Source organism: Bos indicus, chromosome 5 (genome assembly GCF_029378745.1).
Source record: "Bos indicus isolate NIAB-ARS_2022 breed Sahiwal x Tharparkar chromosome 5, NIAB-ARS_B.indTharparkar_mat_pri_1.0, whole genome shotgun sequence".
Lineage (NCBI taxonomy): Eukaryota > Metazoa > Chordata > Mammalia > Artiodactyla > Bovidae > Bos > Bos indicus.
In genome coordinates, this window is record NC_091764.1 from 96,796,706 (window position 1) to 96,820,549 (window position 23,844).

Consider the following 23,844-nt stretch of genomic DNA (forward strand, 5'->3'; position numbering starts at 1 on the left):
CAGAGGGTATGGCTGCCCACGTGTCTGGAACAGTGTATCAGTGACTACAGCGCAGTGTGAGAGCGTTAATGTCATGGCTTCCAAGGTCCACTCCCTTTGACGTGCTAGCCCAGATGCGCTCTCTAACCCCAGCCGGTCCAGACGTCCCAAGGCCGCCTCACTCTAAGCCCAGATCTAAGAATGCCGCCCCTCGAAGTCAAAGACCTGACACGCCTCATTCCCCCTTCCACGTCTACAGCGGACAGCAAGCGTGTTCCTCGGGTTCTTTGTCGCTGGTACAGAAGTCAGAAAGGTCAGTATGAAGACAAAGCGACGGCTCTGAACCCACCACTCCTCCAAGATTTTGCTGCTCCTGCCTATCACTTTCCAGACAGAATGGAGACTGGTCCACATCCACACCCCTACCCCCACCACCAAAAAAAAACCAGGCACAGAGTAGGACCAGGTGAGAAGTCAAGTCTTCTAACAGAGCCTCCTCAGCATGGAGGGCCCCTCAGTCAGGTCTGAACCATCGTCCTGTCCCCTGCTGCTGGCCAGCAAGAAGCCAGACGGAGGAGTCAAGGCCAAGATTTATAACCTTGTTCGGGACATGTAAATCTGTCTGAGGTTTCGCTGTGCTTCTGCTAACAACCACAGTTCCTTAAAAAAAACAAAAAAAACAAAAACTAAACTCCCCATACTTCCCACTCCCTGACAGATGAACCTTCTGAGACTCACTCCCTGATGAATGGAATTGTTAAAATGTTCCCGACTCCCCAGTCTCTTTATTCACAGAGACCAGAATGAAAAAAGATTATGTGCAGAATTCTAGACATTTTGGTTCAATCTTCTCTGAGACCAACTGGCCAACTGAAGAAAAACAAACAGAAAGGACCCCTAAAAGTGACTCATCTTTGGAAATTTCCCTCACGATCTCTCTTCTTTTCTCTCATCTCATGAACATAAAGTATCATCTGAGGTACCAGCGCACGGCTCCTCAAACTTGTGACTGGTAGGGCACTCTTGACAAAAAACCATAAAGTACTGACAAATTCAATTCCATTCTAAATAATCTCACTTGCATATTTTGTACTAATAACTCTATTCCATGTATGCATTACAAAAATCATGAGGTCTAGTCAAATTACAATAAGCCACAATGTTCTATAGACACATTTGTCCACAAATATTCTTGGCCAATACTTCAATTCTTTTGTCCATGAGACTTTTCTGGCAGATTCAGGCTAGACAGTCCAAGAAAAAGTCTAAGAGAAAGTCTGACAGAAGTTCCGAGAAAAGCTTCAGGAACAAAAACTTAAAACTGAGACAATTCTGGCCATTAATATATTCCTTCCTGTGATTTAGGGAACATACTATTATTTTATCTGTGCAGAGAATAACTAGTTGCCGGGCACTGGAATTCCAACAAAGCAAAAATTGAGGAGCAAAATTTAGGGATTACTGTACCAGAATCAGTCTGCAGTCACAGCCTAAACAACAACTCTTTTTTTTTTCTGGTCCCTGTTGTTATTACTTGTTTCACTTACAATTTTATATATGTATATATATATCCTATGGACTTTCTATCAGTCTGTCTCACTGATTTATAGTTGCAATAAAAGTTAAACATATTAATATATTCTCATTCCTTTTGTCACTTATGTCAAATGTGATAAGATGATAAGAGGCCAAACCAACGTGCCTCCACAAACCTTAGTTTCTTCACTGTCACATTTTTAACTGGTTAATGCCCAAGTTCACATGTCAACCCTTGTATGTTGAATACAAAGAGACAAAGCTCCACTGCAAAATCAACAATACAATACATACTCTTGGTGAAAAATAGGCACCACTCCAGGCATTTGAAATATGTTAGTTCTAATTTTCATAACAATCCTGCAAGTAGAATAACATCCCCACTTTACATACGATGTAACCAGAGCTAGGACAGGCTCTGTGGTTTACCAAGAGCACAGAGCAGTAGAGCGGGAATTCAAACACAGACCTATTTGGCTCCACGTCAATGGAACCAGGTGAATGGGTTCATACCAGCAATTTATTCACCTGATCTCACAAAGAGAATTTACTGAAAGCTAAGCCCTTACAATGAGGCGGTTTCAAGCAGCGTTTCTAATAATGATACTAGGAAGTGACCAAAGTTGCCTTCCCTGTAAGAGACAAGGACCACTGAGCATGGCACATACCTGCAACTCCCCAATAGCCAGAACCGCGAGGTCTCTAACACCATCTTCATCCACGTCCGGCAGTACCACGGCTGGGGCGGCCAGGGTCCCATTGGATAAGTAGTTTGGGTTTAAAGTCCACATGGCTTTCCCTGGGGAAGGATCAATATGCTGATCACAATGAGCGCTTTCTGCCTCTGCAAAAGGCAGATGCTAGGCTCCCAGGCCAGAAAAGAGACTCCACGAGCTGAGCAACAGACAGAAACTCCTACACATTTTTCTCTTTAGTTTGTACCTTGCTGGGGAGAAAGGCAGGGAGTGTGAACCGAAATCTGCAAGCATCTGGCTATCAAGCCCATATAATAACCCAACACCTGGGTTTTTTAGGTAATATGGACATGATGAAGTTTGTTCAAGAAAGAAAAGCCCCCTTGTCTGGAATGGAGGAATTGATCTGTTAAAGATGATTCCAACTACTAAGGAACTATCCAAGGACAGCCAAACAGAAGCCCAACCCACTCCTTCTGGCACATGTTCAGAGGAGTAGAGAAACCATAAAAGATGACTTCAGTTCTGGAGTTAACTCACATGCAAAATGTTTTTTTTCACTCAGAAGAACCCCATTCCCAGACTCCAATCTTTACATCTAGGAGAGAGGCTACTTATCCAGCTTTATTTGAGTCCAAGGTTAAGAGCACGTTGGAAGTGAGTCATTTCCTAGGCAGGTTGATAGGGAGTCTAGGGGTCCCCAAGGAGAGCGGGGTCTGGAATTCTCAAGGAGGAAGAAAAGACAAACTTTTTTTCTTTCTCCACATTCCTTAGGATTATATACCAATAATGTATCCTGCCTAAGGACAGTCTTTGGATTCAACCTTCTATTATCTTAAAATGTTAATTATGGGAGTAGACCTGGTCTTTACAAGGATGTATCTTGCCTGAGGACCGTGTTATCTTAAAATGTACATTATGGGAGCAGGTCTGATGAGGTCTTTACAACCTCCAGATATTCTTTGGATTATATAACTTCATTGTTAACACTAGCAAGCAGGTACTCTTTCTGCCCCCTTCTGATGCCTATGTCAGAAGCTTTCTCTATCTCCTTTATACTTTAATAAAACTTTATTACACAAAAGCTCTGAGCGATCAAGCCTCGTCTCTGGCCCCGGATTGAATTCTTCTCCTCCGGGGGCCAAGAATCCCGGTGTATTCGCGTGATTCAACAACAACCTTTCAGAAGTATAAGACTCTGTAAGGAGCCTTCATAATACTTGACTTTTTTCTATCTCTTTTGTCACATATGTCTGAATCCAATAAGATGAGAAGAGGCCAAACCAACACGCCTCCACAAACCTTAAGTTTTTTCACTGGCCTATTTTTAACTGGTTAATGCCCAAGTTCACATGTGAACCCTTATATATCAAATACAAAAGAGACAAAGCTCCACTGTCTTCTGTACAAAGAACACAGTAGGGAGATTATTTCAAAACCGAAAGCCCTGGGGCAGTTTCTGTTTGGATAACTCAATTTAGCCCTATCCTATCACCAAACAGGTTGAACCATGGATGTGATACTCTACTTAAACCCTTTCTCTTATTTCCCTTAATATCCACCTTCCAGAGCAGGAGATCAGACCTCCCACCATGGGTGAGTGGAACGGTCCCTTCCCTACCGGACTGTTCTAATCGAAGACGAGGGCTCCCAGGGCCCTCTCGTGGCCAACGATCTTTACCTGATGTCCCGTTGAATGCACTGAGCATCTTGTGTGTCCCTGTCACCATGCAGACAGTTTTGGCCATGTTCCCTGGTGTCAGATCCAAACAGGTAATATCTCGGGCTTCCTCGGGGAGGGGACTAGACCACAGTGTGCTGCCGTTCATCCCCGAAAGGCACACGAGGACAGCAGGGGGTCTTGAGACACCTAAAAGCACACAAGAGACAGCAAAGGGAGGAAGCCAAGGAGATGAGAAGGAGATATGAGCAGGGGACCAGAAAACCTAAAGGACCTGTGTGCTCAGCTCCCTCCCGTATTTCTGGGGAAAAGGTCTGCGAACGGGGCACCTGTCACATCTGTGCAACACATCTCTCATGTAAGGTGAGCTGCCGTGACCTCCTCCAAGGACCTGTGCGCGCCTTCACTCTCACAACATGTCTATTGACATGTCTGTCACCTTGGTCCTGCTAAGCAGGGGTATCCTTAAGGCTAAAGCCTGTCATATTCATTTTTGCATCCTCAGTGCTTTGCAAAGCACCTGGCACAAAAAGCAGCCAACTGCTTTCTGAATAAAAGGAGCAAAATCAAGAACATGAAAAAGGAGTGGTTGGAAACAAAACAAACAAAAAACCCAGAAGGCAAGGTTATGCTCAAAAATTCAAGACTGATCGAGGGACTTCCCTTGTGCCCCAGTGGTTAAGACTCCGAACTTTCAATGCAGGTGGTGCAGGTTCGATCCCTGGTTGGTCAACTAAGATCCCACATGCTGCATGGTGTGGCCAAAAAACACGAAAATTAAGACCAATGTAGAATATGTGGAGAGAAGGGAGCAAAGTGCCTGAATTGTAATCACTGCTAGCAAATGCTGAGAGCAGAAAAAAATCTTTTTTAAAACTAAACCAGAAGATGACACATAGCGATATCAGGAGGTCCCCTGGTCTAGAGTTCCATGGACTCAGCTGATTTGGTCCCAGCAGGCAAGAATACTTGGGCAAACTTAGTACTGAGGTCCAAGGACAGCTGATAAAGGATAAACGCAGCTCACTTCTTTAACAAACAATCCTCTACATTAGGCAGCAACCCTATCAGAAGCATCGTGTTCTCTCTTGCCAGTTTCACATTCACTTTCAGGACGGGCAGACGGCCCAACTCACTTCCCCATTTCTGGCAACAGCTAATAAGGACTGGACATGTAAGTTTTACAGCTTCACTGTACCTAGTCCTTGAAACTGTTAATTAAATATATACAACCAAGGGGACTTACTGGGGGCGTGGAGTGGTTAAGACTCCAAGCTTCCACTACAGAGGATACGGGTTCAATGCCTGGTTAGGGAACGAAGATCCCACATGCCACATAATGTGGTCAAAAAATTGAAATAAACAAACAAGCTAAAAGCAAGTAACAAACTGGCTCACTCTTTCAGAACTTGTTGCTAGAAGCAGCAATTTACATGGTAAATTGTGGCAATACATGTTATCTCCCAGACTTCCCAGAGATTCTCTCATTAACAGACTTGGCTGTCCTTCCCTCTTCACGTCCCTACCAACTCCACATCAACTGTGACTCATCTTTTTCTGGGTGGTGATGGGTAAGCCCTTCTCTACCAGACCACGACTCCTTGAAGCAGAGACCACTCTCCTTGTTAGCTCAACAGAACCAGTGCAGCTCTATGTAAGGAGCACAGCAGGTCATATAAGAAACACAGTCCTCCTCACATCCAGTGGCACAGATCTTTGAACCCACTGGCTGGGGTTACACGCACAGCAGTCTGACATAAGGGTCAAGGTCATGAACTCCCCAGAATCTCCAGGCTGTACAATTTGGATCCCAGTTCTACCACTGCCAGCTGTGGGGCTTCAGGCAAGCTCCTTCACCTTACTATGCCTCAGTTTTCCCCATCTGCAAATAGGGATAATAACATTAGTCTGACTTACAGGAACACTGAGGGACAAATCTATTCATAGTATGTATATACAACAGTACATAGCACATACAAAGTACCATGTGTTCACTTTATTATTATTTTTTATAATCTATAACCAAATCAGGCTGGTCCATCTTATGTCCAAACTCATGGCCTTACCACTGACTGAGTCCTGATATATAGCAAACCGTGCAAAATACCAAATGACTAAAAATAAAAAAAATCTCCAAAAAGTGAATGGGGCAAGTTTTTACTTCAAAAGCTGATCAATCATAAGCATAAAAAATATATAATTAAAGTTCAACCATATAAGTCAATTTCTAGGCTAGAGGTTCTTCCCATAAAAAAAAAAAAAAATTATACCCAAATTGCTTCTACATATTGCACAAGCCCTGGGAAGATATTTCTAATGCTCTCTACAATGTACCTAAACTTTTAATTATTTATGAATGATTAAAAAGTAGCTAGGAGGTTGTGCATACATGCTCAGTCACTCAGTTGTGTCCAACTCTTTGTGATCCCATGGACTATAGTGGGGCCAAGCTCCTCTGCCATGGAATTTTCCAGGCAAGAGAAAATTTCTAGGCAATTTTCTCCTACTGAAGAGGGTTGCCATTTCCTCCTCCAGGGGATCTTCCCAACCCAGGGATCGAACCAGCATCTCCTAAACTGGCATCTCCTGTGTCTCGTGCATTAGTAGGCAGACTCCTGGGAAGTCCTAGGAGGGCGTTCTCTGCCTCCAACCATAGCTACTGTATCAGTTTACAGACTGCAGTTCAAATCCACTTAAATGAAGACGGCAGGACAAACCCAAAGGCCCCATGTACCTATACTGAAAATGTAACTTTTTTGTTTCTGCAGTTGACATGCATCAGCTGGGGTCCCCCCAAAAAACAGCCCACTCAAGTAGGGTAAGTTGTGAAGGTTTAATAAAGACATAAAGATGTGGTCAGGGTGTAGAGAAATCACAAGAGACAATACAGTCCCTCAGAACTGTGACCACTCCCAGGGCCCAAGAGATAGGGGAGGAAGGGAGTCTCAGAAGCCAGAAAAGGAAGGTCCGTAGGAGGACCACCTTGAGATAGACTGTGACCTCTGATCAAGGAGACCCAGCGGGGAAAGCCCAGGAAATAAATACCCTCTTGTTACTCTGCCTCTCCTCCAGCTTATGGCCTGTGCTCCCCACTGGCCAAACCTAATGGAAGCCTGCAGACTGGGGAACCTGCTGACTTAATGCATACGGGTCCACTTCTCATCCCTCAGGGAGTAGGACGGGGAGCAGAGACAGAGGAGCAAACAGATGGGGTTAGAGGAAAACACCCAGGCAAGACGTACATGCGTAAGGATATGTTAGAACACCAGTAAAAGCTTTCTTCCAGGGATGAGAGCCTATGTTTATTATCATCTAAGAGGCCTGGTAGAACTGACTCAGGGAAAATTCAAGCAACCTAAGCGCTGGTGCTATTCACGGCAGGCGTGTGGCCAAGAAACCTTGTCTCTGGATCTCAGGGTCGTCGCTGAACAGGGAGGCCACTGAAAGTGCCCTGCAGCTCTCACCTGCCATGACTTCTTCCAACAGGCATTATGTACAAGCTCCTGCGTGAACTTGGCTTATGTTTAATGCCCAGGGTTTCTAGCTGCCCTTAGTGAGAGGCACAGGCAGAAGTGGGTCTGTGTATCATATCATATCTAGGGATGACCAGTTTCATTGGGTACGAGGGATCGCCAAGGGCTTTCTCCTCACTGTAGACCCATCAGCTCACAATCCCAATGCCTCTCTTATCTCACACCCTCCAATCAACCAGCTCTTCCCACCCAGGCCTCCAAAATCCACCCTCTTACCGGCCGCGCTCCCGTTCCCTGCTGGTACGAAGGAGAGGAGCACATCTCGCAGGCCGTCTCCATTTACATCCGCCAGGTCCAACGGCGACAGGTCCCCACCTGATGGACACAAGAGGCACAGAGCCCTCAGCAAGTGACACAGGCCAGCGCCCTGTGCCAGGCTGGACAGGGAATGCGCCATAAAAACCAGGCAGATCTCAGCTCCTGGATGAGATACACAGACCCAGTTCTGCCTGTGCCTCTCACTAAGGACAGCTAGAATTTCTGGGCATTAAACGTAAGTCAAACATGAGAAGATTCTGGAAGGTGGAGAGAAGGCAGATCAGCTGGGGATGGTAAGCCCCGAGTAAGGACAATCTGGGGGTTCCCCTGGGCTTTCTTTGACCTCACATATCCCAGGCAGGGTGCTGCAGAAACTGGCACCCCAGAAATGCCAACAGGGACACATAGGAAGGCCCCAGAAAAGCTGGTCTCCAGCCAAAGGACAGGAAAGGTGCAGCCCAGCAAGACGAAGAAGTTTTCAACAATAACCATTCTACTCCAGGCAAAAACCACAGATAAAACTGTGGCCCCACCCAGGCCCACAGGACAGGCCAAATGGAAACCCTTTCTAAGTAACAAGGCCCCTCTCGCCCCAGGGTCATGTCAGAGAAGTCGGGTGAGGAGGCTGGACTCTCATCCTCGCCCAGCAGCACTCAGGCTTCCACACACAAGGGAAACCTAGAGTCCTTCCTCCACCAAGCATTCACGGGGCAGCCCCCCACCCCTGGTGTCCTCAGAGGCCTGGACTTCCTCGTCCACCGAGCAGTGACAAGGTAGGCAGCATCACCCCTCCACACACACACACACAGTGTGAGTCAGAGGCTGACTGTCAAATTCGGAGAGAATTCACACGTGGCTGGTGGAAGTGCAAACTGGTACAACCACTATGGAAAATGATTTAATATAAACTCCTAGATGTGTGGGCTTCCCGGGTGGCTCAGTGGTAAAGAATCTGCCTGCAAAGCAGGAGACACAGGTTTGATCCCTGGGTCAGGAAGATCCCCTAGAAAAAGGAATGGCTACCGACTCCAGTATTTTTTTTTTTTTTCACTCCAGTATTCTTGCCTAGAGAATCCCATGGACAGGGAAGACTGGCAGGCTATAGTCCATAGAGCTGCGAAAGAGTCTGACACAACTAAAGCAACTTAGCACGCACGCATGCCTAGACATACAACACACCCTGCCAACCAGCAATTTCACTCCCAGGTTTATGCTCAAAGGAAATCCTTACATACTCCATCAGGAAACACATTCTGGAATCTTCTTAGTGGTACTGCTGCTGCTGCTTAGCTGCTAAGTCGTGTCCGACCTCTTTTGTGACCCCATGGACTGTAGCCCGCCAGACTCCTCTGTCCATGGGATATCCCAGGCAAGAATACTGCAGTGGGTTACCATTTCCTTCTCCAGGGTAGTGGTATTAATTTTTTTTTTTTTTTTTTGGTATTACTTACTTTTAAAAAATAGAAACCACCTAAATGCTCGCCAACAGTAGAATGGATCACTAAATCACAGGATATTCACACCACGGAAAATTAGTGGTGAAAATAAAGAAATTCTAGTGACAGTACATTGATAACAGATAAACCTCAAACATTTTCTTTAAATATGCTGAACAAAAAAGCAAGTCACAGAAGACTGCATGATTATATTTATATGACATTCAAAAACAAGCAAAATTAAAGGATGGATCATTTAGGGATACAAATCTATGTGGCAAAACTTTAAACACAAGGAAAGGAATACTTACAGGAAACTCAGGACAGCAGAACCCTTTGGTGGACAGAGGGGATAAGGTGAGGAGGTGAAGGACACATGGGGAATTATAAGGTCTATGTGCACAGACTTTTCTCGGCCTCAACCTCAGGTGATAAGATTGTTCTTTTCTCCTGCTATACAGAGAGCATCTTTCTTTCACCTGGGAGTTTCATCTCCTGCTTTTAGGAAGGCTCGAAGATCAGTGGCCCTCTTGCACCTGTTGCTGTTCAGACACCTTCAACATACAACAGCCAATCCGCCAAAGTGCCACAGTTGGGCTTGTGTGTTCTGAGCCCCTTCCGCCTGGTTCAGTTTACAAGAGACAGGACCACTCAATACTAACAGTTAGATGGGATCTCCAGACTTGATTCAGAGTAAGTTGTATTAAAGAAACCTGCTTTACCACCTAAGTGTCCATCGACAGCAATGGATAAAGTTAAGATGTGGTACACTGCTATATTCAAAGTGCATAACCAACAAGGATCTCAATAAAGATACAGCACATGGAACTCTACTCAAATTATGTGGCAGCCTGGATGGGAGGAGGGTGTGGGAGAGAATGGATACATCTGTAGATATGGCTGAGTCCCTTGGCTGTTCACCTGAAACTATTACAACACGTTAATTGGTTATATATCCTGATACACAACAAAAAGTTTAAAAAGAAAAGATATATACCCTGTATACAAATATGCATGCTGCTACTGCTAAGTCACTTCAGTCGTGTCCGACTCTGTGTGACCCCATAGATGGCAGCCCACCAGGCTCCCCCATCCCTGAGATTCTCCAGGCAAGAACACTGGAGTGGGTTGCCATTTCCTTCTCCAATGCATGAAAGTGAAAAGTGAAAGTGAAGTCGCTCAGTCGTGTCTGACCCTCTGCGACCCCATGGACTGCAGCCCACCAGGCTCCTCCGTCCATGGGATTTTCCAGGCAGGAGTACTGGAGTGGGGTGCCATTGCCTTCTCCGATTACAAATATGCATACATATATACAATGGAATGCTACTCAGTCATAAAAAAAATGAAATTTGCTATTTGCAGCAACATGGATGGACCTGGAGGGTATTATGCTAAATGAAATAAGGCAGACAAAAGACAAATACTGTTCAGGATCACTTATATGTAGAATCTGAAAAATACAACAAAACAGTGACTATAACAAAAAAAGAAGCAGACTCACAGCTACAGGGAACAAACCAATGGTTACCAGTAGAAGGGCAGAGCAACACAGATTTTTTTAAAAGAGGTTATTATGGGATTATAAGAAACTACAGGTGAGAAACTTCTGAAAACTGTAGAGCACCATAAAATTTAAAGACTCTTTCCTTCAATAAAAAATATAATTAAAATAAAAAGTAAAGAAACCTGCTCCAAAATGAGTCAAATAGCCAGAATTACTTGGGTAGCACCATTCCAACCATTAAGAGCAGGAAAAAAAAGTTACCACAAGAAAGCAACCCTCTTTTTCTGGAAAAGAAATTATTTCATAAACAACAGTGTCCTACTGCAAAGCACAGGGAACTATACTCAATACCCTATGACAGCCCACAGTGGAAAGAATCTGAAAAAGAAGCTATAGATATAGATACAGCTGGGTCACTTTGCTGTAGGGCAGGAACTAATGCAACATTGTAAGTCAACTATGAAAGTGAAACTGTTATTCCTTCTGTCATGCCCAACTCTTTGTGACCCCATGAACTGTAGCCCACCAGGCTCCTCTGTCCGTGGGATTCTCCAGGCAAGAATACTGGAGTGGGCTGCCATTTCCTCCTCCAGGGAATCTTCCCCACCCAGGGATTGATCCCAGGTCTCCTGCACTGCAAGCAGATTCTTTACCCTCTGAGCCACCAAGGAAGCCCCCCAAATCAACTATATTTCAATAAAAAACTAAATTTTAAAAAAGTATTCGAAAATTCAATTGAGACTGGGCTTCCACAATCAGCGACCGCCCAAGTGCCCTACAGGAGCCCTACAAGGCCTCTGGCCTGGCCAGGACGGGAGCTTTACTTTGTGAATCCTCCTTCCCCCGGCTCTGCCCTCCCCTGATCGAGCCTCAGCTGCACATCTGGAGCCCAGCAAACCAGGGCTTTCTCCTCTCTGTGTCCAAATAAGACCTTCCCCCAGTAGAAACACAGCCAGCCATCCTCCCAAGATTTTGGAACCATAGCGATCCATCTTTTTGTCTCATGTCCAACCTTAATTTCCAAACCGTCTCTGCACACAGCAAGAGAAATGGTAGGTGACAACGCGTTAACATGTAAAGACTTGAAAGAAATTTTCAGTGTCATCAGGCACTTTCCAGAATGACACGTGAAGGAGTTTTACAGACTGAAACCCCCCCACCCTACCCCCTCCAGCCGCTTACCTCCCTGGGGACCCAGGTGGCGGCTCCACGTGCTGTGCAGGTCTCGGGGGGGACAGGGGATCAGGAAAGCACACACGAGCACTAGGACCATGGAGACCACCAGCATCAGCAGAAAGACGGATGTGCGCACACAGGACACGACGGAGGAGGCTGCCTTCTGCTCCAGGGCCCCCAAGGGCTCCAAGGGGTACCCCTCGGGGGTAACCTCGGAGAGACGTGGCTTCCCAGCCCCTGCAACCTCGGCATCCGAGTCGGGCTCCGGTGCCTCCCCCAGTGGGCTCTTCCCGTTCTTGACCCCTCCGTTCTTCTGCTGCAGGTTAAGCACCAGATCATCTTCACTCTCATCGCTGTCGGCCTGTGTGAGGGGGTCATACTCCCCCAGGTCCGGGCTTTTCTTCCCTGAAAAGACAGAAACCCAGACGGTCAAGGGGGACTTGCAAGGAAGACCCCTCAGTCAACACATGGAAACTGGAAACACCTAGGAGAACACACAGAACAGAACAGGTCTAGGCTGATAAGCCTGGACCGCGGAGCCATCTATAAAAACAGATGCCAGTGAAAGGGGGAAAGGATGGGGGAGAAAAAGAAAGAAAATCACAGTGTTCTGGAACAGGGCTCCCCAACAGAGAACTGGGTCACACAGCAGGAGGCAAGAGGTGGGTGAGCAAGTAAAGCTCCATCTGTATTTATAGCCATTCCCCATCACTCAGCTTCCCCTGTGGCTCAGCTGGTAAAGAACCCCCCTGTCAATGCAAGGGATGTGGAATCCCTGGGTTACGAAGATCCCCTGGAGAAGGGAATGGCAACCTGCTCTAGTGCTCTTGCCTGGGAAATCCCATGGACAGAGGAGCCTGGCAGGCTACAGTCCATGGGGTTGCAAAGAGTCAGACGTGACTGGGCGCTCGTGCACACGCGCACATACACACTCCGTCACTCAAATCACTGTCTGAGCTCTGCCTTCTGTCAAATCAGTGGCGGCATTAGATTCTTATAAGAGTGTGAACCCTACTGTAAACAGCCCATGAGAGGGATCTAGTATTCCACCAGACCAGTCCCTGGTGCCAAAAAGGTTGGGCACTGCTGTTCTAAAGTTATCACTTTCATGAATTTAAGAACATTCAAAAAGAAATAGAAAATAGCTAACTTCAAATACTAGTTTTTTTTTAAAAGTTCTGTTAGTTTGTGTGATTCTCAGTAACGAAACGACCATGGCTCTTCCATGGATCTTGCATACACCTAATGTGTATATTTCCTTTGATTTTCATAGAGTGGTAATGTTCCAATCTGTCCCATGACTCCTCTAAACTTTTAGAACCATTGTTCTCTGCACACCGCTCCTCACAGGCCAATATGTGTGACTTCCCAGTAGTTTCTGGGCTTCGCAGGTGGCGCTAGTGTTAAAGAACCCTCCTGCCAATGCAGGAGACATAAGAGACTCGGGTTCAATCCCTGAGTCGGGAAGATACCCTCTAGGAGGAAATGGCAACCCACTCCAGTATTCTTGCCTCTGTCCGTGGACAGAGGAGCCTGGTGGGCTACAGTTCATAGGGTCCCAAAGAGTCAGACACAACTGAAGCGACTTAGCACAAAATTGTTTCTACAGAAACCACGAAGAAAGTCAAATGCTGAAAGTCACCTGGAGACATCTTACCAAAAAAGTTTTGAGAATCTTCCTGAGAGTCTAACACCCTTTCAGTGCATGTTTCAGTAAACAGTGGTTACCTGAAAATTGCTATTCTGATCCTGCAGGCTGGGAGTGGTGGAATCTAGCAGGCATGTGGAGATGGAGGACTTGTCTTGACACTAGTTTACACAATAAGCACCCCAGTTTTATTTAGACCGTGTCTTTGCTGGGGTGGCAGGAGGCGGACATTTATGAGGGTAGAGGGGGTTAAACCTTCCTCCTCCCAAGCCGCCCCCTGCTCTAAGTGCCAGCAACTGGAGGAGTTTATGCCTTTATTTCAGGCTTATTATGGTTGTTTAGTCACTAAGTCGTGTCCAATTCTTTTGCAACCCTATGGACTGTAGCCCACCAGGCTCCTCTGTCCATGGAATTTCCAAAGCAAGAATACTGGAGTGGGTTGCCATTTCCTTCTCCAAGGGATCTTTCCAACCCAGGGATTGAAACTGTGTCTCCTGCATTGCGTCTCCTGCATTGGCAGGCAGATTCTTTACCAATGAGCCACTGTTATGAGGATTAAATAATACATGCATGGTTCTCGGTGCTGACGTGAGAGTCAAGCTCAATAAATTTCAGCTTCTGTTATTACTGTTGGTATTCTATCTCTCCTCTGCCCTCACCCCATCTCCTCATCCCCAGGTTAAATATCTCTACCTCTTCAACCCATTACTTGAAGAAGCATTATTTCAGGTGTCCATGACACCCCGGTCCCTCTCCTCTGGACACAACATGTCCATGCTCTTCAAAGGACAGTTCCCAGACCTGAATATGGTCCCAGGGGTGCAGTCTGACCAGGGGAGGGCAGAGGGGCCACTACAATTCAAAACCTGTAACTAGGATCAAACCAGTCAATCCTAAAGGAAATCTACCCTAAATATTCATTGGAAAGACTGACACTGAAGCTGAAGTTCCAATACTTAGGCCACCTGATGCAAAGAGCTGACTCACCGGAAAAGACCCTGATGCTGGGAAAGACTGAAGGCAGGAGGATAAGGGGGCGACAGAGGATGAGATGGTTAGATAGAATCACTGACTCAATGGACATGAATCTGAGCAAACTCCGGACATAGTGGAAAACAGGGAAGGCTCACATACTGTAGTCCATGGGGTCACAAAGAGTTACAACTTAGCAACTGAACAGCAACCACCACCACCTAGGATCAGGCCAGCTTTCTTGGTCATCCCATCACTGATTCAGCTAAAACTGATTCAACAACTGATTCAACTAAAACTCCAAAGCACTTTCTACATATGCTCAAGCCATCCTACAATTACATGATTTTTAGCATCAAGTGAAAAATGCAGCATGAACACTAACTGAATTCCATTTTCCTAGTCAGTTTCCAGCATGCAACAAATACGGCCTAAAACAGCATCTCTGCCAAAGTGAAATTATGACTGTAATACTAGTGAAAAAAACAGTTTAAAGGAAATCCATTTTCATTTTATGATATACTATCACAGGGAAGAAGAGAACTTGACTGCAAATGCTGCAGAGACTTGTACAAATTCTTTAATAAATCTATAAATTACAAGCATTGTTTGAAAATCAAAGCCTCTGTCGAACTGGTCCCTCTAAAAAGATTATGTGCTGCTAGTTAACGATGGCAAAGGATGACCTTTCTGTCAGTCTCTCCCTAAAACCAGAGGGGAAGAAAAAGAAACAAAAATAGAAAAAGAATAAAAAAGGAAACAGCCACATCCCCAAACTGTAATTTATGAAAAGTCGTTGCCAAAGGCAGTGAAACTTGCATCCAACTGAGGAAGTATATTAAGAATAGGGACATACATCTCAGGTCTCCAGCAAGGAGCCGAGTTCACGCAATTAATAATAGTGATGACATGGAGGACCAGTGGAAATGTACTAAGAGCTACTATGCCAGGCACTGGTCCATGCGCTTACAGGGGTTAACGCATTTAATCCTCACAACCACCCCAGGAGGTAGGTGCCATTATTATCCCCACTTTATCAACAAGAAGATTAAAATATAAAGAGGTCAGTTGCCTGAGATCACAGAATTAACAAGAAAAGCCAGGATTCAACATCAGGCAATTTGATTAGAATCCACGGCTCTAACCAATCAGTTGTGCTGCCTCCCTCGTTCCCCAGATATAAAGCCAAACCAAATAATCTTTTGCTCAGAAAGACAAAGCGTGGGGGTCCCAGAAGCATCAATGAGCCTCATTCAACACCACAGTGTGAACAGCCAAGATAAGACTGAAGAAGAAAGAGAACGAGCTTTTCTCTTTACAAGAAGCAGGCTGGCAGTGCAGCAGGTTAGAAAAGGTAACATTGGCAGTTCTCAAGGGGCGGATTTTTTTGGACAGTGTGGGTCCAATCAGGAGACAGAAACCAGCCACTAATTCAAACAGGACAGTTTCATGCAGAGACTGATTAAACAGTGAAAGGAAAGTAAATATAAACCTGGGAAGAGAAATCCAAAAGGTATCCTGGAATGGGGAGACTGTAGCCCAGAAGAAGAATTGGAATTTAAAGGGTCCAGATCCACGTTTACAGATCAGACAACAAAAGCGAACGTGGAGCTCAGGGTCAATAAACTGACAACTGGCACAAGTAACAAGGGACTTCCCCAAGGGCTTACAGTGTAAAGAATCGGCCTGCAATGCAGGAGACACAGGAGAGTCAGGAAGATCTCCTGGAGGAGAGAATGGCAACCCACTCCACTATTCTTGCCTGAAAAACCCATGGACAGAGGAGGCTGGTGGGCTACATCCATGGGGTCGCAGAATCGGACATGACTGATCATGCACGCACAATAAGAAACAAAGAAGTAAATGCTAAACCAGCATTCTGAGGCCCTGCGACAGATGCCAGCCTGTGACGAAAGCAACATCCACAAAGGAAGAGCGCTGGTGGGAAAGGGATTTGAGTTGACAGCCTAGCTTAGGTTCCAGCCTCAGCTGCCCAAATTCATTCGGCCTCTGCCCACCAGTCAGCCAATAGCTGGCTGTAAAACAGCCGCCCATCCAAATACGAATAGAAATCAGAACACAGCCATCATTAGTACTCAGTCCATAAGCTACTGCAAAGTTCTACAAACACTCAAGAAAGAAATTACAACAAAACCCAGCAAACAAAAACCCAGCTACAGAACAAATGCTGGACAAGTGATACCACGAAATGGAAGAAATAGTGAACAGATACTTCCCCCTAGAATCCAAGAAATTGAAGCAATTGCCTTCTCTGAAATAAGGGCTCATGGAAAAACAGAACATTTCTAAGAAGAAATGATGATTCAACAGAGAAGATGTAAAGTAAACAAGGAGGACTCAAGAAAATGATGGAAGGAAAGAATAAAACAATCTTACAAAGGATATCCTTATTGGGATTGGCAAAAAGAGCTGAAAGGCTGAAAAGAGCATCAGAGATGTAAAGGTTAGACTGTGAAAATCAAGCAAGATGAAACAGAAATAACAAGGGCTCAAAGTTTTGAGCACTTACTATACTCTCTTTCAAGCCTTTTAACTGCCTTAGCTCAGTAAATTATCATAGCAACTCTTTGAGGCAGACACAATTTTATCTCCATTTTAAAGACGAGGAAACTGAGGTTTGGAAGTTTAAGGCCCATAGTTAAACAGCAAATAAGCAATAGTACAAGGATTCAGTCCCAGGCAGTGTGGCTTGAAGGCTGTACTATCTCGGCACTTCATAAGAAAAACAGCAAGGTATTTAAAAGGACTAGAAAGAAAAGGACAGATACAGAGGATAAAAGTGATCCAATCACGTAACTGAAGAAGAAAATAGAAAAGAGAATGGAACCAAAAATTATTTAAAAGACATACGAATAAAGCTCCTGCAGTTAAGGGTTAGTTGCTCAGTCATGTCCAACTCTCTGGGATCCCATGGACTGTAGCCCACCAGCTTCCTCTGTCCATGGGATTCTCCAGGCAAGAATAGTAGAGTGGGTTGCTGTGCCCTTCTCCAGGAGATCCTCCCAACCCAGGGATCGAACCCAGGTCTCCTGCATTGCAGGTGGATTCTTTATAATTTGAGCCAGCAAGGAAGCCCATACGAAAAAGGTTCCTACAGGAGAGCAAGACCTGAAACTGCAGAATAAGGTGTCCACTGAGTCTCAAGAAAAACTGATACAGAGCAATCAATACTGAAATATATCCTAGTAAAGGCAAAGAACGTCAAGGACAAAGACAGAATCCTATGAGCAGCCAGTCAGTCCAAGAGAAAAAAAGCAAGTCACGAATGGTGGGAACAAAAATCAGGCTGACTTCTCCACAGCAAAACACATTACTAAATGACAGTGTGGCAATATGGAAAAATCCTCAAAGAAAGAAAATGAGACCGCAAAATCCAAGAACTGACCCAGACATGATATTTCTGAAGTACAGAGGCAAGCACAAAAGATCACACACGCTTTCTTTAAGGGATCACAGATTACAACCAGTGCTTGGCTAAATTACAGAGGAAAATAAATATTGACTTTTTTACTATTAATATGTATTTTTCCAGAACGTGCAAAAACAACCTTCCACTTAATTACAGCAAGTTTCAATTACAGAAGTCCTAAGTAAAATATTTTTTCTATCTATTCACAGAAAAAGAGTGAAATATATAGTACATCACTTGCCTAAAGTTACACTCAGGCTGAGGAGTAACATCCAATCCATGCTTCAAAGCTCAGGGAACTTTACCAACATCTTGTCTGCTGATTTCAGCCACCACCCACATTTTTAGTCAATGAAAGGTTTTCAGAAAATAAAGAGAGGACACTGATTTCAGAATGTGCTTAGACTCTCAGTTGTGTCCAACTCTTTGCAACCCCTGGACTGTGGCCTGCCAGGCTCCTCTGTCCAAGTGGGTTGCCATTTCCTTCTCCAAGGAATCTTCCTGACCCAGGAATAAAACCTGTGTCTCTTACATCTCCTGCATTGCCAGGTGGATTCTTTACCACTAGTCTCACCTGGGAAGCCCAATTTCAGAATGCTGCTGCTGCTGCTGCTAAGTCACTTCAGTCGTGTCCAACTCGTGCGACCCCATAGATGGGAAGCCCACCAGGCTCCCCTGTCCCTGGGATTCTCCAGGCAAGAACACTGGAGTGGGTTGCCATTTCCTTCTCCAATGCATGAAAGTGAAAAGTGAAAGTGAAGTCGCTCAGTCGTGTCTGACTCTTAGCGACCCCATGGACTGCAGCCCACCAGGCTCCGCCGTCCATGGGGTTTTCCAGGCAAGAGTACTGGAGTGGGGTGCCATTGCCTTCTCCGAATTTCAGAATACATCAGTGTAAATAAGCTTCCCACGACTGTCACTTTTAGAAAGACAGAGGATGCTGGGCAAATAGCAATCCAAAAACGAGACAGAGGAAAATATCAATAGGAAAGAGATGCAACTGTACCAGCCCCAAGTGTTTTCAGGAAAACATACTATAGTGTGTCCTACTCTGTGACATGCACTATACTTTACACAGACTTTCGCCTACACTCTACTGTAGCTAAAGGTAAATCACTTCCATCATGAATTAGTTTATCCAAGGGCACAGAATCATTCCATGTTACACATAATAAAGCAAACCATTACAATAACATTATGCTCTTCTATTCCCTTCAGTGTTTGACCTTTAAACTTTTAAATGGACTAAAAATATATATTCTTAAGAGATAAGATGCCCCACCAGCTGCTTTATGAATCTCACATTGTCCTTCTGTTACTAATTAACTGCATTCTATGCATGTCGGCCAAACGTCTTTCCATCTTGAGCTTGATGAAAGGATATGCAACTGAAAACATCCCAGGGACTGCTCTTTCTTCACCAGGTTGATGGACACTGGCCATGAGCACATTACATCAAGCCTCCCTCCAGTTACCACATTTGTAAAGATCATACTGCTGCTGCTGCTGCTAAGTCGCTTCAGTCGTGTCCAACCTTGTGCGACCCCATAGACGGCAGCCCACCAGGCTCCCCTGTCCCTGGGATTCTCCAGGCAAGAACACTGGAGTGGGTTGCCATTTCCTTCTCCAATGCATGAAAGTAAAAAGTGAAAGTGAAGTCGCTCAGTCAGGTCTGACTCTTGGCAACCCCATGCACTGCAGCCCACCAGGCTCCTCCGTCCATGCGATTTTCCAGGCAAAAGTACCGGAGTGGGGTGCCATTGCCTTCTCCGGATCATGGTGCTAATGATGAAGATAATAATGCCTGACACTTACTGAATAATTAACATATATCAAAGGTCAACAAACTTCTTAAGCACATCCATCTCTTTTACTATCCCAAATAACCCTACTGTATGGCTAACAGTGAAAGGTTCCATAATAATATTATTAGTACATATGAAGAAACTAAAGGTTAAAGAGAATCTGATAAAGAGTGGATTAATCCAAGTCGGTCTCATGCTCTTCACCACCATTCTGTTCTGCCTCCTTACACGTAAAAATAGTAAGGATGTCATTGTGGTGATTTTGCAATATCTACAAATATCAAATTATTCGTATACCTGAAACTAATACATCAATGATATTATACATTGATTATACATCAATGATACTCAATGTAAAAAAAGAAAAAAACAGTGAGGATGTTAACTAAAGTAACATGATACAGTAGCCAAAACAGGATAACAGCTTCACAGACCCAACTATAGAGTACCCAAAAAGGGCTTTCAGAAAGCAACTTCCATCTAATATAAAAGCTAACAGTTGTATTTGTGGTAGAAGGGAGAAAGGGTAAGGGGGAGAAAAGCAAAAGCATGAGAAAAAACCCCCTAAGACCCACATCACCTAAAAAAACATACAGCCTTTGTACCTGGGCCTAGACTCAACATTCGAAAAAGGAACATCATGGTATCTGGTCCCATCACTTCATGGTAAACAGATGTGGAAAAAGCGGAAATGGTGTTAGATTTCATTTGGGGCTCCAAAATCACTGTGGACAGTGACTGTAGCCATGGAATTAAAAGACACTTGCTCCTTGGAAGAAAAACTATGACAGCGTGTTAAAAAGTTGAGACACCACTTTGCCGACAAACATCTGTGTGGTCAAAGGTATGGTTTTTCCAGTAGTCATGTATGGATGTGAGAGTTGAGCCATAAAGAGGGCTGAGCACCGCAGAATTGATGCTTTTGAACTGTGGTGTTTGAGAAGACTCTTGAGAGTCCCTTGGACAGCCAACAGATCAAACCAGTCAATCCTAAAGGAAATCAATCCTGAATATTCATTGGAAAGACTGATGCTGATCCAGTACTATGGCCGCCTGATCGAAGAACTGACTCATTGGAAAAGACCCTGATGCTGAGAAAGATTGAAGGCAGGAGGAGAAAGGCAACGACAGAGGATGAGACAGTTGGACCCATCACCAACTCAATGAACATGAGTTTGGGTAAGTTCCGGGAGTTGGGATGGACAGGGAAGCCTGGCGTGCTGCAGTCCATGGGTCACAAAGAGCTGGACACGACTTAGCGACTGAACAACAACAGCCTGGACCTCAAAGTGTCGAGAGTACCTGAGTGCTCAGGGCCCTACTGCCGTCCACACACACAGGTCCAGGACCAGACTGTGCTTCCCCCACCTGGTCAGCTGACACACTTACTGCATCTGAATACTCCAGGAGCAACGATGAAGCCTCAGCATGCAAAACAGCTCAAGAGTTTCAAAAGCAAGATTTTTTGTTTTGCATTTCCAGCCTTTGAGAATGACAATTAGCTATATGAGAGGGGGCGAGGGGCTTCCCTTGTGGCTCAGCTGGTAGAGAATCTGCCTGCAATACAGGAGACCTGGGTTCGATCCCTGTGTTGGGAAGATCCCCTAGAGGAAGGAAAGGCTACCCACTCCAGTATTCTGGCCTGGAGAATTCCATGGACTGTACAGTCCATGGGGTCGAAAAGAGTTGGACACTACTGAGCAACTTTCACTTCACTTCACTTCAGAGGGGGCGCGAGGGGGGAAAAGAATCTAAAAGAAAAGGAGAAACAAAGCTAAATATGTCTGACATCCCATTACCCCTTAGGAGGATATCTATGCTATGCTATGTAGGCGTGCTCAGCCATGTCTGACTCTTTGTGACCCCATGGACTACAGCCTGCCAGGTGCCTCTGTCCATGGGATTCTCCAGGCAAGAATACTGGAGTGGGTTCTCATTTCCTCCTCCAGGGGATCTTCCCAACACAGGGATCGAAGCCGAGTCTCCTGAGTGGAGTCTTTATCACTGCATCACCTGAGAAGCCCATGGGAGGACACTACCCTACACTAAGGATATACACGGCTACTCTCTTCAAAATAAATCCTGCAGGTTAAGGGTTATCCCCATTCTATTCCAGTGTTACATACACACTCCAACAGAGAGATCAACGTTCCTTCCAAAGTTATAATGAGACCATGTGCAAAGAAAAAGTGTCTGAAGTCATGAAATCTGGGGACAGAAATGCAAATTCATATCAAATTCACAACCAACCCAGTGTCAGCTGTGGCACAGTATAGCAGACTGGAAACTCCTTGAGAACAGGGACCCTCCACTGGGTATCCGCCAGACACCCAACCAGCCCTTTCTACCCATGCTGGGCAAGCAGCTGCGTTTCTCACTAACAACTTACCAGCAAACAAACAGTTTATAGTTTAATGTTTAAAATGTATTTAGGTGGGACTTCCTTGATAGTCCAGTGGTTAAGACTTTGCCTTCCAACGCAGGGGGTGTAGGTTTGATCCCTGGTCGGGGAGCTAAGATCCCCCATGCCTCACAGCCGAAAGAAAAAAAAAAAAACCAAAACATAAAACAGAAGCAATACTGTAACAAATTCAATAAAGACTTTAAAAATGGTCCACATCAAAATAACAACAAACATATTTAGATAAAAGCATAAATTTTTCTAAAGCCTTAAAATCTAAAATGTATTTGAGCAGAATAAATATACTTTTATTAAAATAGCAAGTTTCTAGCAGGACAGTTCCATTCTGGAGGTTTAAAAGGAAAACCAAAACCTTGGAGCTGTTGCCCCCAAGTACTGAATTAGCTCTGACTTCACCACTAGTGCCTCCTTAAAAGAATATTCCATCCATTATCTGCAACTTACCGGTGCAAATAAATTATCCTCATAAATGCTCAGGCTTGAGAGCCTGAGGCTGAACAAGTGGAACCCAAGGCCCAGAATCTAAAGTCAGAAGACCCCCCATGTTCAAGTCCAGGCTTTTCCTATGCTGTTTGTGCGACCCTGGACAAGTCAATTTGACAGATAATTAATTTTTTAGAAGGGGAAATACCTGTTCCACCTACCTCACCGCAGCATCAATGTTGTCATTAAATGGAGAGGCTGCTCCAAAGGCGTCATTCGCCATCCTGCCGCCCTCTTGCCCCCAACCCCCAGTCCAGCCCAAGACGGAGAGTTGGAGACACTCCCGTAGGTCCTTCGCGGCGCTTGGGAAAGGATGCTAACCTCATCGCCCTCCCCTGGGGACGGCGGCGACGCGCGCCCTGACATCCGCCGCCGCCGCAGCGCCAGGCCACCATCCCGGCGCGCCTTCAGGGTCCTTCCCCCAGCGTTTCCCAGGTTCGCCCCGCGCCGGCAACCTCCGACCCGCCAGGCGCCTCTTTTGCCCCCTGGTGGCGCGTGGACCCCAGCCCACGGGGGGCTGCGCCGTCTCGCCTCCGCGCGCCTGCAGCTCCGCTCGGGCTGGGGCCAGACTCCGATAGGCTTCGCCCCCGGGAGCCTGGAGTCCCCACCCCCCCAAGTCCGGCGTGGGCGGGGTGGTCGCGAGGTTGCAGCTTACCGGGGAGCTTGAGCGCCCTGGACAGCACGGTCGCCATGGTGGAGGCCCCGGTGCGCGTGCGCGCGCTCGCGTCCTGCCGGGAAGTGTAGTTCGCAGTCGAGGTGCGCGGGGCCGGGACCTGAAAAGGTGGGAGCCGGGCGGCGTGGCAGGGCCTGGAGGAGGCGTCCGCTGCCGCCTCCGCGCCCACGTGCGCGCTCCTGCCCCTCCACCCCGCCCCCTCCGGGACAGATGCCTTACTGGGCAGGTCACGTCACCGCGCTGAGCCTCACTCTCCTCCTCCGTGAAATGGGGATCTGATACAGCCCACTGCTTGCAGTGAGCACGGAATGAGATAATAGATAGGAGGCAAGGGTTGTGAAATACGCCTGGGCTTTGGAGTCAGACGGGTTTGAATTCCGCCCACATCCCTCGCAGGGCAAGTCACTTGTATGACTAAGCTTCAGCTTGGATATGGAGATAATAGCACCTACTTCAGGAGCATATTGTGAGGATGATATTACATAATCTATTTAAAACACGTAGCACACAGCAGGCACCTAGTAAGTGTTTCTCTACGTTTCTCAGGTTAAAGGCGAGGTTTCCCCTGGAGCTCTAAGCTTCATCTCTGGTTACCAGTTCTTTACAGGGATCC

The 23,844-nt window shown here is 45.8% G+C and overlaps 1 protein-coding gene across 3 annotated transcripts in view; it reads right to left on the minus strand.

Annotated features, from left to right (window-relative positions):
• The window catches only part of FAM234B (family with sequence similarity 234 member B), a 40,181-nt gene extending 16,712 nt beyond the window's left edge, over window positions 1-23,469 (minus strand). For 2 of the 3 annotated variants that reach the window (XR_011566730.1, XM_070790054.1), the window contains exons 1-5: window positions 23,214-23,442; window positions 11,805-12,203; window positions 7,641-7,739; window positions 3,892-4,080; window positions 2,184-2,314 (exon numbers count right to left, since the gene is read on the minus strand). Coding sequence is in view for 2 of the 3 variants with exons in the window: in XM_070790054.1 (XP_070646155.1) it covers window positions 2,184-2,314; window positions 3,892-4,080; window positions 7,641-7,739; window positions 11,805-12,203; window positions 23,214-23,250 (855 nt within the window). In the remaining variant the exon portion in view is untranslated. The other variant, XM_070790053.1, reaches the window with a different exon arrangement.
• Window positions 23,470-23,844: the final 375 nt, after the last annotated feature.